At 54.4% G+C, this 16,131-nt stretch overlaps 2 protein-coding genes across 2 annotated transcripts in view; one reads left to right on the plus strand and one right to left on the minus strand.

Annotated features, from left to right (window-relative positions):
- The window catches only part of LOC121672935 (protein FAM83G-like), a 17,866-nt gene extending 15,746 nt beyond the window's left edge, over positions 1-2,120 (plus strand). The window contains exon 5 of the mRNA XM_042045873.1: positions 1,099-2,120. Within this exon, the coding sequence (XP_041901807.1) occupies positions 1,099-1,518 (420 nt within the window). The 3' untranslated portion in view covers positions 1,519-2,120. The remainder of the gene's footprint in view (positions 1-1,098) is intronic.
- Positions 1,580-15,882, minus strand: LOC121672942 (sodium/glucose cotransporter 5-like; the record flags this gene model as incomplete). The annotated part of the gene is made up of 8 exons (XM_042045883.1): positions 15,869-15,882; positions 13,925-14,033; positions 13,023-13,127; positions 12,354-12,413; positions 12,067-12,171; positions 6,887-6,992; positions 5,245-5,325; positions 1,580-1,809 (listed from the first exon to the last, which is right to left on the minus strand). Coding segments are annotated over exons 1-8 (810 nt in total), but the record flags the coding sequence as incomplete, so codon positions are not given.
- Positions 15,883-16,131: the final 249 nt, after the last annotated feature.

Raw genomic sequence — 16,131 nt, forward strand, 5'->3', positions numbered from 1 at the left:
GATACTCGGGAAAGCCATGGCTGAACTTCTTCCCAGGAGCCAGAGCATGTCAGGAGCCACAGGAGCCACCACCCAGCTCAGGCACATGATGAGCTCAGAGGGAGAAAACTAAATCATCCTTAATCCTTCTCACCTGAAGCCATCTCAGACCTTAACACTGATTTTAAACAGCTCATTAAATCAATCTTGGGCTACCTGAGCTAAACTGCTTTAACACAACCCTCCTGGTCAAAGCAGGAGGTGGCAGCTCCAGGGCCGGGGAGGTCTTTGGGATATTGGGACTGCCTGAACACCGAGCTGATGCCAGCAGCAGCACAGTGAGGGTCATGGCAGAGGCAGGGCAGGTTGGCACAGCCAGCTCTGCAGCCTCCTGGCCCCAGCTCCTCCTGCCATCAGCACCTTGGCTCACCAGATCCCACCTCCCCTGGTACCTCTGCACAGGTGCAATCGCGCCTCCAGATCGAGGCGCAGGCACACCCAAAGAGGAGATAAACATCTGGTGACCACAGCCGTGTGTTACAGCCTTACCCAGGCCAGAATTAAGATTAATGGTGCTCAGACCTGACCCAAACGTGTGTCTCAACCCAGCTAATGAGAGCCACCCCCGCAGTGGTGTTGCAGCTCACTGTTGTCTCCTGATCCCACCTCCTCTCCCAGCCCTCCATCCTTTCATCTGATCCTGGCAGTCACCTCATCCCATAGGTTGGGTCTGGGTGACTGAGTGCTCTTTGGGCCTGACATGAGGGCTTGGATGATTAAAGTGGGTGTTTAGGCTGCTGCTGGAGAGAAGGTGTTGAGATGCGTTGTCCTGGATTTCCTGGCAGGAGGGACTTGGCTCAGGACAGCCCTCAGATTGCCAGGGCTGCTTGGGAAGCGGCTGCTGAGTGCTGGGAGTGTTTGGTACCAGAGTCAGAAATCAGAGGAGCAGCCATGGTTAAGACTTGAGGCAGTTTTGAGCTGCCACTGAATCTGGGCAAGGGACCAAAGGACAGAGGGATTTGTCCCTGAGGACCATGCCCTGGTGAAGAGGTGCCCTTACAGGGAGCAGCATCCTATAAAACCCAGAGCTCACTCCTCTCTCTGCTCTTTCCCAAACAGGGGACGCACATCTACCGCTACCAGCCCAGGACCCCCGTGGGCAGAGAGCAGGGCAAGGAGGTCTCCTGCTCCCCAACGCACGAGAAACCCCTCGGGGCCACCAAGTACCGAGGGGATGGAGCAGAACCCAAAAAGACCATTGCAGGCAGCCAGCCCTACTGGCAGAGCAAAGCCTTCAGCCCCAGCAAGCCCACGGCACCGGGCCACCTGCCCCCAAACAACCCCAGAGCATCAGGCAAACGCTTCACCTCCCTGCCCGAGAGCCAGAAGCCAGCCGAGGAGATGAGGACACCGCTGGGCATCCCGCTCTCCAAACTGTCCCAGTCCAAGCACCTCAAGAACAGGGTCGTGGGGGCCCAGGGTGCTTCTGTGGACTCCAAAAAGCAGCCCCCTGAGACTAGTGGCCAGAAGGACCAGTAGGTGCTGGTGACAGTGGCCTTGCAGAGCTGGTGGAGCCCAGGCGCCGCCGCGTTCCTTGGGGCAGGGGGTTCTTGTTTACATTTACCTGGTCGGTGCACCAGTACCACGTGGCCATGATGGACAGCCCAAAAGTCATCCCAGTCCAGGGCAGATCTCCAGAGACCGGGTCTCGGAAGAGGTGCATGGCATCTGCCCTGGGCAGGTGGCAGGTAGTGTTGGGAACAATCTTGGACGGCACGGCCTTTAAATAGGCCTCTTCCAGGTTGGGGTAACCTCCGATCTCGTTAAAAGCTGGAAAGCATCATTGGGGGAGCTGGTTAGAGAGGAGTGAAACCCGGCGGTCTGTGGGATCAGCTGGCAAAACACTCCCCAGCTCCTTAACCCTGCCTGGAAAGGGAGGGATCGTCCGTGATTGTGTTTTCTTCCAGTTATTTAAGAGACTCTTCTGTTATCATTTTGCACAGCAGGTCCCACTGCAGTCTGCCCTCCCTTCGGAGGGTGACCCGTGTCCTGGGACAAAGACTCCTCGAGGGACCCACCTCTTTTAACCTTGTACTGTAAAAACAACCTGTTCATTAAAGCTCCCTGGTCCCACAGCAGGAGAACCTCGCCTAAGACTATTAAAATGCAAGATTAGGTGGCCTTGGACTCAATAAACTGCAGCTCAAGGTGCCTTGGCACAAACGTCCAGCCAAACATTTTCTACCCCCCTGAGCATTTCCCCAGCACCCCCATGTGCCCCCATCCCCAAACCTCCAGCAACCAGTAAAAGAAAAATAAGAAAAGAAGCCCCTTTTCACTGCATTTTTCCTAGGAAATGGGATCCAAGGTCTGAGCCTGAGCTCTGACAAGGAATATGTGCCTTCAACAAGCCCTTGCAAGCCAGCCCCCAAGCCCTTGGCAGCTGCCCTGTGCTCCTCCTGCAGCACTGCCAACCAGCCTCGGACTCTGCCCTGGCTCCCCACTGCCTCCCTGCTCCTGGGGGGCACAGGATGAACCCTCCTTGCAGCTCCCCCGGTACCGCCAGCGGGAGAATTTTGGAGCCAGAGGCATCACTGTTTGGAGGAAGGGATGGGAGGCACCCACCCCACTCCCCCCACACCCCACGGCCACCCACGCAGCAGCCTGGGGAGATGAGCAGGGAGGGGCATTGGCACCTCCAAACCCGTGGCAGCTGCTGATGCTTGGGAGAAGAGAGGAGGCTCCGGAGGCCTCACAGAGGGAAGAGTCAAAGCAAGATCCATGAGCATCCCTTGTTGGATTCCCCACATCTGGTCCTGCTGTCACATCCTGGATCCCTTCCATCCCTGCAGTCCAGACCCTCACTCTGTCCCCTCCAGTGCAGCAGTGTGAGGTGGGAATGTGCTCCTGAGCAGTCTCCCTCCCTCAGGACCGTGCCCATGGGTGCTGCTGCCTTTAGACCGAGAAAAATCCCTCAGGCATCAGGCACTGGGACCACCAAGTGCCAGCTTGAGCAAATCCCAATTTCCAAGCATTCATCCCCTTCCACTGTCCTCTCCTGCCTGAGAACAGCACTCTCCCTGCAGCCCTCCCATTTCCATGACCAAGCTACAGCCCTGTCCTCATCCCAGAGCGTGCCCCTGACCTGAGGCTTTTGGGGAGCTGGCAAAGGGGCATCACCCACCATACTCCCCGTTGCAATCCATCCCCCTGTGCTTCACAGGGAGTCAGCATTTGGGAGCTCCTCCTGCTCTTGTGCAAGAACCCCTGGCCCCCCTCCAGCGCTTGGTTTATCCAGGCGCCAGCTACTCCCAAGCTTTGCATGGGCGTTGGGCACCAACAAAGGCTCTCCAGAGGCAGAGGCCGAGTGCTGAAAGCAGAGATTTGTGCCTGGGGGTGCGGACCTGCTCCCTTCCCAAAGGTGTTCGCCAGCAAGTCGTGGCACCTACACCTGCCAAGGAGGAAGAGCAGGGAAAATCCCTCCAGGCAGCAGGAACTCAGCTGGCAGATGCTGGGATACAGCCCATGGGCTCTGCTGGGATTAAATCCCTGTGGTGAATGACAAGTGGGGGTGGGATGGCCCAGTCTGTCTCATTTGTGATGCCAGAGCTAGGCAGAGCCATCACCAAGGTCTCTGTTCAGCAAAGTGAACTGACACAGGGGAGGGTTAGATGGGATATTTGGGAAGGAATTCTTGCCTGTGAGGGTGGTGGGGCCCTGGCACAGATTCCCAGAGAAGCTGTGTCTGCCTCTGGATCCCTGCAAGTGTCCAAGGCCAGGTTGGATGTGGCTTGGAGCAGCCTGGGATGGTGGGAGGTGTCCTTGCCCATGCCAGGGAGTGGAACAAGAGCTTTTAAGGTCCCTTCCGTCCCAATCCATTCTGGGATTCTACTGAGTGTCCTTTATTAGCACAGCCTGACAGGAGCTGGAGCAAACTGAGCACCCTTGGAGCACACCCAGCTCTAGGTCCTGAGGTCTCCTGGGACCTGAGGAAAAACCTGTGCAACCAGCAGCTTGTCTTTTGGCTCCCCTGGATCATTGCCTCTGCCAAGCACCCTCACCTCCCTGCAAACACTGTGCCACGTTTGCAGGCAGCAAAGCCAAAACAAACCGGGCTCTGCAACTGCCAGAGGGCATTTTCCAGGCTTTGACTACCTGCCCTCCTCTTCTGGCTCCTCTGCACAGCTGCACCTGGCAGAGACAAGCCTCAGAGAGCCCCACGGCCAAGGACAGCTCCAAACAACAATCCCAACATCCAGGCACTCTGTCTAACGCACAGGCTGCGGCCACGGCTCCAAACTGCCCTGACAGGCAAAGTCATCCTGCCTGGAGCAGCTCTGTTCTGCTGCCAGGGTAGTTCAGTGCCACTGTCCCTTCTCCACAAAGTCTCTGTCCTTTCATCTGACTTTTGTGAATACGCCTTGCTGCATCCAGGGCTCTGCTTTGGCACAGGGGAGCAGCCACAGGACCAGGCTCTGACCCTCCACAGCTCTGGGTCAGAGCCTTTCCTACCTGCCTGCCTAAGCAGCCTTCCCCAGCAGACGGTGGAAGTCGTCTCAGGAGATCCTCTAGAAATCATCCTCTGTAGTTAAACCCCTGCCTTTGAAGCTGGGACCTGACTTTTTGCTTCCTGCTCCTCGGGGCCAAGAGCCCCGATGGCAGAGCCAGGCTGATGAAAGCTCCCAGCCTCCCAAGGATGCTCTGAGGCTGAAAGTGGGGAGACACAACACTGCTGGGGCTACAGGAAGGGCTGGTGATGAACCATCCTCACTCCAACCCGGAGCGGGGCACCAAGATCCACATCCCAACCCTGCAGCAGTGCCTTGTTCCGGCACCACCTTCTGCCAGGCACGTCCCTGGGCTCTGGGATCCTGTTTGGAGACCCCTCCAAAACACCCAGAGCAGAGCCGGGAATTCTGCTTTGCTGTCAAACCCTTGATCAGTCTCTGAGTGAGACGCAAACATGTGGAGCAGTGGTGTCCACAGGAATGTCACCAGGGCAGGGGACAGCCCCGCTCTGAGCACCAGCAGGATGGCACCTGCAGCAGCACCAGCTTTATGGCATCTGCCCTGGTGGAACAGCACACAGGGGAAGTACAGTGCTGGAGGGACACAAGGGGAACACAGATTTTATTAAGGTGATTGCCACAGACCAGGATCCTGCTGGGCATCTTGGCCACCAGATTGCTCAGACTGAATATTTATTTCTGAGACCACCTGGCTGGGGAGGAGAGAGGGGAGGATCTGTGCTGCCCCAGCTCTTACCTTTCACTGCCAGCACGATGGCTCCCAGGACCATGATGAGTGTCTGCAGTGCATCCGTGTAGATGACAGCTGCCAGACCCCCTGCATGGGAGAAAGGCAGAGTGTTGGAAGCACTGCTGGATTCAGGCTTGGAGCAGTCAGAAAATCCCAGTAAAACTGCCAAGCTGGCAGGGACATGCCTGTCACCAGCCTCGTCCTGCTGACACTGTGGTAGGGGAGCCGCAGTGGGAAGGGGGAACAGCTCCTCGATGGGTCCCCAGCCTCACAGATGGGGTGGGAGGGAGCAGCTGAGAGCCACAGGGGCTGCAGCCTCACCAGGGGCTTGGAAGGAGAGCCAAGGGATGGCTGGAGGGGAGGGATGCAGCCCCACACCTCCACACAATCAGGAGGACACCAGCCAGCCCCAGCTCTTCGGGTGCTCCAGTGGCAGATCACATCCAGGACATTGATCTCACCTTCATCCCACCTCTCCCTAAATCCCAGTCCCCCCTTAGTACACCCCTCAGCTCCCCTCCCAGCCCTACAGTTTTATTTTTCCAGCACCTGGTGCTTAGCAGGGTCCCCTTTGTCCATCCAGTGTTTCTCCTATTCCATCCCAAGCTCTCCCTGCAGAGCTGCTGCAAACCCCAGACCTGCTTACCCAGCCAGAAATCAATCACTCAGCACACCAGCAAAAGCATTAAAAAGGAGCAGAATTTTAAAAAATGGGTCAAAAATTGAACCAGTTTCAATCCCAGTCACCGAATCGCATCCCAGGAAGTCAGGGCTGCACCACCCCCAGCCATGCCTGGGATTTGGAATGATGCAATGATCGCACCTGGCTGTGCTCATACCGAGGTGCCTCACATCACAACAGGCCTTGTGGGCAGGAAAAACCCGAGATGGGGTTTGCTTGAAACCAAAGTCTTGCAAAATCCACCGTGTTACGGATACATTTTAAATTGTTTCCCGTTTGGATGGCTGGGATGAGATAACGAGGGAGGATTCTCTGCAGGGTGAGGGAATGTCCCAGCCAAAATAATAACCCAAAGGGCTGGCAGGGATATGCAGTCCCATGCTCTGAGAGTGGGGCTGGGAGCCAGGAACCCACAGTTTCCAACTCCAGCTCCAAACCCTCATCACCTCTGGATCACAGAACCACCATAAGGGCTGACCCTGCACAAAAGTAGCCGGTCCCACAACAGGGAAGCACAGCCAAGAAATATTCCTGAAAGCTTTGGGAAGGGAGGGCAGCAGGCTGCACTGAGGGCAGGGCAGGAGGGAGGGAAAGGAGCCAGGTCAAGGGCTCTCAGGTTGTAAATCCCACAAAAAGAATCCTGTAATAGGAGAAGCCCTGATTATTGCTGGTACAAATAGGTACCCACACAGGAAAGTGCTTAAGCAGTGGTGGGGGAGGAGTTATTACAAATGAAAAGGTGCAATGACAAAAGAGAGGTCATGGGTTGAGTCAACACCTGCTCCAGAAAACTACTCAGATACTGGCTGGATGGGCAGGGACACGAACCCCGCTGGTATAAACCCCTAATCCTTCCAGGAGCAAAAATAATAAAAATTTAAAATGACAAAAATAAAAGCAGAAGGGTGAGCGGTGTGTTTCAGTGAAAGAAGAAAAATGGAGGCCAGCAGATGCTGAGCAACCCACCTGCAATAGTGTAGAGCCCCGTGACCACCAGCATCAGGACAGTGGACAGGTAAAGGTCCCAGCCCAGGCAGACTTGCACGAAGAGAGCCCCCGAGTACAGGTCTGTCTGGGTGTGGAAAAGGAAACGTGAGAGCTGGGACAGATGACACCCACCACCCAAGGGCTGCTGCAAGAGTGACACAGCAGGGAAACAGCCAGCTCTGTGGGTGCAGTGAGGACATGGAAATCTGGAATGGTTTGGGTTGGAAGGGACCTTCAGGACCATCACATTCCTACCCCTTGCCATGGGCAGGGACACCTCTCACTATCCCAGGCTGCTCCAAGCCCTGTCCAGCCTGGCCTTGGACACTTGCAGGGATCCAGGGGCAGCCCCAGCTTCTCTGGACAGCCTGTGCCAGGGCCCCACCACCCTCACAGGGAAGGATTTTTTCCTTATATCCAACATAAATCTCTCCTCTTTGACTTCAAACCATCCCCCCTTGCCCTATCCCTATCTGCTTGTATAAAAAGTCGCTCTCCCTCTTTTTTATAAGCTTTTTAAGTACTGGAAAGTCACATTCAGGTCTCCATGGAGCCTTTACTGACACCCTATGGCACACACCAGGAGGACACTCCTGAAGCCTGGGGTCCCAGGGGGTGGCTGTGTCACAGACCACCTTCCCCCAGCCCGCAGGGAGCAGAGCAGGCGGCTCCAGCTGTCACTGTACCCACGTTCAAGGGGGTGTCACAGCCTTCTGGAAATGAGATATAAAGCGGAGACTCGGAGCTGGAACACCTCCTTCAGCAAAAGCCGTGACACCCTGGGAGGACAGGACCAGACACAGTGACAGTGGCAGTGCCACCACCACGTCTCCACCCATAGCTGAGCTCAGCCATCCCCAGCACTCAGCTGGGGCATCTTCACAAAAACCTTGTTTGGAGAAGGGAATGAGGCCAGAAGGGGCAGGAAGAGGCAAGAAGAGCCGACTCCACACCCTGGCCCCGAGCTGTGACGGGTTCCCACAGCCGAGACAGCGGCTCTGATTTGACATCTCCTCACACACCTCCCAGCAACCCTCCCCCAGCAGCAGAGCTGTCTTGCCCCATCATGTGGGAGCAGTTGCTTGGGATTAGGAAGGTGTTGGGCAGGCATTATTTCCCATGTCAGCCCTCCTCGGCCCAGCTCTGCCCTCCCTCCTCTCTGCTCGGGCACATTCCCACACGGAGCTGAGGACCAGCACTGGGTGATGGAGAGGGGCCACACAGGATCATGCAATGTCAAATCTGAGGTGTGAGCTGCCCAGGAGGGCTCCACCAGCCCAAAACCCAGGAGGGGAGCACACATCCAGCTTCAGCACAACACAAAAGCCGTTCCCCAGCACCTGAGCCTGCGTTAAACACCATCTCAGTTAAATCAAACCAAACCAGCCAGAAGAGCACTTACACCATGATCTTGAGGATCCTAATTCAGGGCCTCTTCCACGGCATCTGGGCCAGGCTTTACACCGCAGTTATGCCTGGCATTCCCAAGGGAGGTACTACATGTCCTCAGCTGCACTTGGGATAGGCCGTGGGTCTGGGAGAGTCCTTGTCAACACCAAGGAGGAATTCAGCCCTGGAATGACCTCTTGAAGAGGAACCAACTCATGGACAACCATGCCATGACCTCTACCAATGGCTCCTCAAATATTTTCCCACTACAAATGCAATCCATCCCCTGAGCAGCGCTACAAGAGGACAACTGAACCCCTCACACAGCACAAGTTTCAGTGACAAGGCAGAAAAGCCCCAAACAAGGGCCCTCAGCCACCTCCTCCCAACAAGACCTGAAGTGGGAACCCAAAATATTCTAAACCTTCCTAGCACAGTGCCAGCCAAGCATCCTTGGTGTCTTCCAGAGCTCCTCGTGTCCCTCAGAGGGATCCATCACTTGTCATGTCAGCACCACCCAGGAAGTTTTCTCCCCTCACCCCGATTTTTTTCCCCCTCCTCCAGCAACCCTTCCCCACAGCCCAGCTGGAAGATTCAGCCCTGGACAAGATATTTCATCATTGCTTCTCCTGGCTTTCTCAATGCTTAATCATTTTTGCAGTCGTCTGCAAATGAGTCGAAGCCTTTGCTATGAGGAAGCAGAGGTATCTCCACCTCCCTTCCTGGTAATTCTGCAAGGGTGGGAAAAAATAAAAGCACATGTGACCGAGGCATTAATAAGACATCCCAAAAACAAAAACAAGCTAATTAAAACCAGGCATGACCTATTCATAAAATAAGTCCTTTCAACCTTAAGAGGAGAGGAGAAGACTTTGAAGTCAGGCTTCATAATCCAGAGAGATCCCTGCCTCCACCGGTGAGCTCACTTGGAAACTTGTTCTTACCCAACTGTCGCTAAAGGCTTCCCAATAAAAGCTGGCTTTGGAGACAGCTTGGGATTAGCAATTGGTGAAGCCAGAACCTCGGTAGAACAAGTTGCCCAGGGTACTGAGGAGTCTCCAGGAGCTCTTTGCCAAGGCTAGGACGCCTGTGCAACTCCTCACATGTTCCTAGCTGGGTGGGACACCAGCTCCCAGCAGGATTTTGGGCTGCCCTGCTGCACCCTGCCATGAAATGTGGAAGGTTGGGGTCCACCAAAAGGAGATTTCCAGGAGAGGAGGGTCTGTCATCCCCATTGCCAAAACGAAGAGCTGAGGGAGCAGCACTGATGCAGTGTCACAGCTTGGGAGAACGTAGAGCAAAATCCGTCTGTAAACACAGCATCTGCAGGGAGAGGAGGCAGGAAAAACCCAGATAATCCTGGGCTTTGAGGCGGCCCCCAGCAAGGACCAAAGAAATCCCTCGGGTCACAGCCCTGCCTAATTGCTCTGAGTTTCACGCTTCCCTCCCACACTCCCCATTGCGGCCACCACAGGGATGGGGACATCGGGCCAGTTTGGCAACGCCCCTCGTGTCTGCAGACACTCATCCCAACCCACTGCTGGAAACAGCCATTGTCTGTAGGATTTACTGTTGAATGGAGCCAGATGCCAAGATAATCCCCTTATTAGCCTGATTCCTCTTCTGTTGCATCCTGCCTGACTCAGAGATCAGAGAAAGCTCAGCAGACCAAAGAAATGACAGCACTGGCTGAGGAAAGCCTCAGGAAGAGGAGTTTGGGAGTGTCCATGGAGCTCCAAACACAAGGCTGTGTGGAGAAGGGCCCGGAGAGCCGCTGAGGTTCCCATGGGAGCAGGCGCTGCGCAGGGGTCACCACAGGTTCATCTGGTGTTAGGCAAGAGGTGACACCACAACCACCTCCCAAGCTAAGAAGGAGCTTGTAGGACATCCATCCCTTCTGGGCAAAGCCATGGAGAGGCTGGAAACCAAAGGGACCACAGCTTAGTAGGACATCATTTGGTGAGACAAGAGGGGACATGGGTTAATGCCTGAGAAGAGACTGAAAGACAACCTCAAACTAACAGTGATCTCGTTCTTCAAATTCAGACCAGCAAGAACAAATTATCCCAGCAGAAATCCTGTCCTTTTTAATGCCAGGAGGGACCTGTGTGAACCCCACAGATCACAGAACCAGGGACCACAGACTCACACGTTCTCCAGCATGTCTCCTGAGCTCCTCCTGGATCTTTGCTGGGAGCAGGAAGGAGATGTGACACATATGGGGAGTGAGTTACAAGAGTTTACTGGATATCAGGACAATAAGAGAATGATCCAAGCGTCACTGTCCAAACTTGCAAACTGAATGGGTGCTTCAAAAGCTACCAAGATGCTTTCAGGAATAATGCTGCAGGATTTCCAACACCATATACGACTAGGATATAAAGAATATTTGTTATGTGGAAGAATGCCTTCCAGCAGGACAGAGCATGGTTTTGTGGGGGGAAATACAGGGCAGAGCTGCAGCGACAGAGTCACCAGTGCCACATCTGCCACTCTGGAAGCCCTGAGCCAGCAGGGTTGTGGAGAGGGCTGCAATGTCTCTGCAACCTGTCTGTTAAGCCCAAATCTGCCCAGGATCAGAGAGCAGCTCAGGAGGGAGAGACAGGGCTCTCCTGAAGCCAGGGATTCCCATCAGCAGCGCTGAGCTCTGTCCAAGGCGGATGCAGCCTCTCCCTTTGCATGAAGCGCGGCCGGATGTGCACAGAGAGCCCGGGTTGGGCTGCTCCATCCTCCACATCCCTCGGAGGGACAGCCAGAGCTCCCCCCACAGCTCAGCCCAGGGCCTGGGGCTGCAGAACCGCCGTGCAGGGAGCGATGGTGCCTTCACAGATGCTGGAGCTGGTGAAGGCAGAGACAGACGCTGAGCGCCTCGATGTGGGCGCCAGCAGCGCCCCTCCTGCCTCAGACAGCCTCTGCTCGCGCAAAAGCTCTTTTCTTGCAGCCAGCCATCTGCAAAAGCACATTTCTTTTAGCCGCGGCAGAGCCCGGGTCAGATCCACCTGTTCCATCAGAGCAGGATTGCTCCCTCCGGCAGGCTTCTCTCCAGCTTTTCTGAGCTGTTTGCTCTTGATCTCTGTCTCGCTGTCTCCAGCCCCCCAGGGCTGTCTGTGCCAGGCTCTCTCCTGCTTGCCCTAGACCTGGTATCACAGGCTCCTGAGCTGTTTTACCTCGGATAAACTCTTCCCATGGTTACCAGCGTGAGCGGAGGCTGCAGACGGGGAGTTGTGAATGAGGTTAAAATGAGGGGGAAACATCCCTGTGGAAAAGTGCCTGGAAATCAGGCACATTCTGTACAGGCTTGAAGAGCTTCTAGCTGCAGCAAGGCTTCCTTTCCTCAGAAAACCCATGAGCCCCGAAGGAATGAATATATTCCCAGCTCAGTCCCTGGCTCTTCCAGGTCCTTTGGGAATGCCAGAAAGCATCGCTGCCAGAGCATGGACACAAACCCAGGCAACGCAGCCCAACCTCTGAGCACGTTTCACTCACAACCTCTGCTACAAGGCAAGTTTGGGAATCCTGACACACAGCCACACATCCATCGGGGCGCCCTGGAAAGGACCATCGCTGCTGGATCTACCTATGAATTCTTGGGATGTCACACACAGCACCTGCCCACAAACTCCCACTTTTTGTCCCACTCCTTCCTGGAGCATCCTGCAGTAACTGCTCTCCCCCAGTTTGGCTACACAAGGTTTGAACCCAAAAATAACCTTCTGAGAGCTGGAAATAAGTCCTGGATTGGTCACAGAGTTGAAAGGGGGACTACTCACCGAGATTTTGGTGAAGATGGAAAGCAGGAGTGACAGGCTGGAGAGGTACATCTGGATCCTCTCCCCTCCAAACCTCCGCTGGAGATACTCAGGCATTGTGACAATCTGCCAGGGAGGGAGAACCATCACTGCCCTGCCCAGGCCCCATCCTCCTGGGATGGTCCTGGGAGGGCAAGGGGACAGTGTTATTCCCAGAGCAGGACTCGGGCGTCCCATGGGATTCCTGGAAGTGGGGGACCTGTCCAAGGCCACGCTCCCCACAGCAGGCTCAGGGCAGCTGTACATACCCCAGATGAGATGTAGACAGGCACAAACACCCAGGCCAGTGCCAGAAGAGCATAAGTCGCCTGTTGGGAAGGGGAAACATGGAACAAACAGAAAAAACTGGGAAAAAAATGGATCCTACTGCAGCTCAACACTGACTGCAGTGCTAGAGCTGCCCCTGCTCCTGACCCAGCTCTGGCTTACCCTCAAGGGCACATTTACACTTCCAAATGGCTTCAGATGACAGGCACAGGGTCATGGTGGAGACCCCCCCCACCCCTGCCAGCAGGAACCTGCTTCCCTCAGCCCTTCAGCTCCTGACTGGACATTTCCCACCAACTCCTTGAGCACCACACAAGCTAAATGCTTTTTTTTTTTTTTTCCTGCAGGACCCAAGGACTTTGGATACAACGTGTGGGGAAGCAGGGAATAGGTGACCTATTCAGTCACGTCCCTGTTGGGACCTGCAGGGACTGGATTAAGAACTCGGCTCCAAATTGTCCTTTTCCCTGAGCACGTGGAGCTGAGCTGACTCCAGCCTCACAGTACATGCTTTAGAGACTGGAGCAGCTGAGTTAGCAGGGTTGTGTTAATTACCCCCTGCACGGCTCCTCCCAAACCTTTCGAGACTGTGAAATGGTCCATCTGCTGCGACAGAACTCATTGTCTTAATCACACCGCACATTTCTTACATTCCACTCGAAGCCGGCGACAGCGATTCCCCCGGCAGCGCCGGTCCCGGCCAAGCCGAGGAAGAGCCCGGAGCCTTCGCTGCTGGCGAAGAGCGAGGCGCCGATCTGTGGGGAGCAGAGGAGGTGCTGCAGGTGCTCGCAGGTGCCGTGGCCCAAGGCCGGCTCCCCGCGGCTTGGCATGGCAGCCGTGCCAGCTGGACCAGCTTTGGTGCTTCCCCAGGGGATAATGCAGGAAAAGGAGGTGGAAAAAATAATGTCTGAACTGGAGCAACAGGGCTCCAGTTGCTTCTAAAAGTAAAGTGTGGCCAAAGAGCCCCCACGTGGGATGAGGGATGTGTGTGTATTTAGCAAGAAAATCCCTTAGCACATAAACTTCAGGTAGCTGAACGTGATGCTCCCACAACCCAGCTCATCTGGACATCCCTGGTGGGTTTGGGATTGACTTTCTTGTCTCCAGGAGGATGAGGAGCCACACATTGCTGTGTTTGCCACAGTGGCCTCACACCCTGCAGGAGGTGGCCCTGTGCAAGGAGCCAGTGCCAGACACAGGACCTACAGCCAGCTTGTCAAGATCATACAGAAATAAGAGGGGAAAAAAGAAACTTGGGACATGCAGTTTGTTGGAGTCAGCAGGAGCATGCAGGAATGGTGGAGATGGAAGTTTGGCTCCACGGATCCCTCCCCTTGTTCAGAGCAGCCTGTGAGAAGACCCAACAAACTCTGTGCAATGAGAAGGAAAACGCAGCTCCGAGGATGTAAATTCTGGCAGGAGCAGGTGGACAGGATGGGGGAAAGCATGGGCAAGCAGTGGAGAAAGCAGGGAGGGAATTCAGCGTGGCAGTGGTGGGGATGTCCCTGTGCCAAGGGTGTCACAAGAGGGACAGAGGTCTGTCTGTACTTACTGGCCACCAGGCCATGTCTCTCCCAGCAAGGAAATAGCCACTGACAGTGTTCCTGTTCACCCTGCAGGAAGACTGGGAGGAGAAAAGATCAGCACAGGGCACTCTTTCCCTAAAAACCCAGACAAGTCACCAGGACCCAAGTCTCCCAGACAAGAAGCCAAGAGACAGGAGACTCGATAATTAATGGGAGCTCTGCAACTTGAGCTTAATTACATGAAAAGGTGGCTGCACCCCAGGTACCTGGAGCCATGAATAGCAAAGGAAGCACCTGGAGAGGGGGAAGCAGGGAGGATGTACCTGTCCTCGTGCCATCCCCAGCAGACAGGTTGGCTAATAGGACCCAGCTTTGGCCAGGATTTTTCTGCAAGGCAGAATAAATGCGACTGGAGAGTCTTTATCTGCAACTGCTGTAGCTGATGGTTGTTTCTGCTATCAGGGCTGTTATCAGGGCATTTGGCTCAACACCCTGTAATAGACAAGGGGCAGAGCTGCTCACACCCCGCAGAGGCTGGCGGAGAAATGGTTAATTGGTTAATTCCATGGTTAATTCCACCTTGCTCCCAGGCTGTAGGAGCCTTTCCATAGGGGGTGAAAGGGGCAGAGGATTTACACAAAACAGAGCAAGTCACAGAATCCCAGAATGGTTTGGGTTGGAAGGGACCTTAAAGCTCATCTTGTTCCAAACCCCTTCCACTATTCCAGGTTGCTCCAAGCCCCATCCAACCTGGCCTTGGACACTTCCAGGGATTCAGGGGCAACCACAGCTTCTCTGGGCAACCTGTGCCAGGGCCCCTCCACCCTCACAGGAAAGGATTTCTTCCCAACATCCCATCTAACCCTGCCCTCGGGTGGTGAGAAGCCATTTCCCCCTGTCCTGTCACTCCAATGTTCCTTTCCAGCTCTCTTGGAGTCCCTTTAGGCACTGGAAGGGGCTTTAAGGTATCCCCAGACCTCTCTCTTCAATAGGTGAACACCCCTAGCTCTCCCAGCCTGTCTCCACACAGCACAACACAAAATACACAAGTGAAAACTACAAGAAAACAATAAAAGCATTCAAGAAATTCCACACAGAAAAGCCAGCCCTGAAAGCTATTCAAACAAGAAAGCAGAAAGGAACAAAAGACTCTTACCCATATTCCCACGCCAACGTTTAAGGAAAAATAAACCACTACAACAACAAGGTCAGCAATGCTGAACTGCTGTGAGGGGGTAACAGACCCAGCAGTGGAATTGAGCTCCATCATTCCTCTGCCTCCTTCCTCATCCTCAGCCTCACAGGGACAGTCACTGAATTAGTAACTCGTTAGCAGCCCAACGCATTTATCATTAAACAGCCCAGCAGTAGGAATTGTGCTTCCAAAGGTACCTGGGTGGGCAGCCTGGCCTCCACTGCTTCCCACCCCTCTCCACTCCCCAGGGAGCCAAAATCACTTGATTTTGGTGTCTCATAAATGAGCAGGGTTGAAAAATGTCCAAGTGATGCCTCATGTTCTTCCCTTCCTTTCCACCACTCCAATACTATCAATAGCCAAAGGACCAGCAATCCAGCCTCATGGATGCAGTTTGTTCCCAAATTCCCGAGCCCTCATCAATATCATAATTGCTCTGCATGAAACTAGACAAAGTTGGGGGGTTTCTATGTTTTAAAGCAAAGATTGAACAGGAGTTGGGTGAATGCCCGAAGTGGAGCCTGGCACAGCAGTGAAGGCTGACCAGGAGAAACCCCCACAGAAGAGATCACAGAATCATGGAATCATTTGGCCTGGAAAAGTCCTCTAAGATCATTGAGTTCAACCATTAATCCAGCAGCCCCACAAAACCACGTCCTCAAGTGCCACATCTACACTGCTTTTAAATCCCTGGTGATTCCACCACTTGCCTGGGCAGCCTGTACCAATGCCTGACAACCCTTCCCATTAAATTTTTCCTAATATCCAACCTAACCTCTCTTGGTGCATCTAGAGGCTGTTTCCTCTTGCTCTGTTACTTGTTAACTGGGAGAGAAGACCAACCCCCAGCTGGCTGCACCCTCCTGTCAGGGAGTTCTGGAGAGAGGAGACACAGCTATTCCTTTAAAAGCCAACACGAGACAGGCACCCATGGGTTTGGATATTTAGCCATCAGTTTGCTGCGCTGCACGCTTGGCTGGCTCATTCCCAAGTGGCAGCACACTTCCACAAGGTCTCACTAACAAAATAAACACAGCT

Source organism: Corvus kubaryi, unplaced genomic scaffold, assembly GCF_017639235.1.
Source record: "Corvus kubaryi isolate FWS band 111438036 unplaced genomic scaffold, C.kubaryi_AGA036_p1.0 65055, whole genome shotgun sequence".
Classification (NCBI taxonomy): Eukaryota; Metazoa; Chordata; class Aves; order Passeriformes; family Corvidae; genus Corvus; species Corvus kubaryi.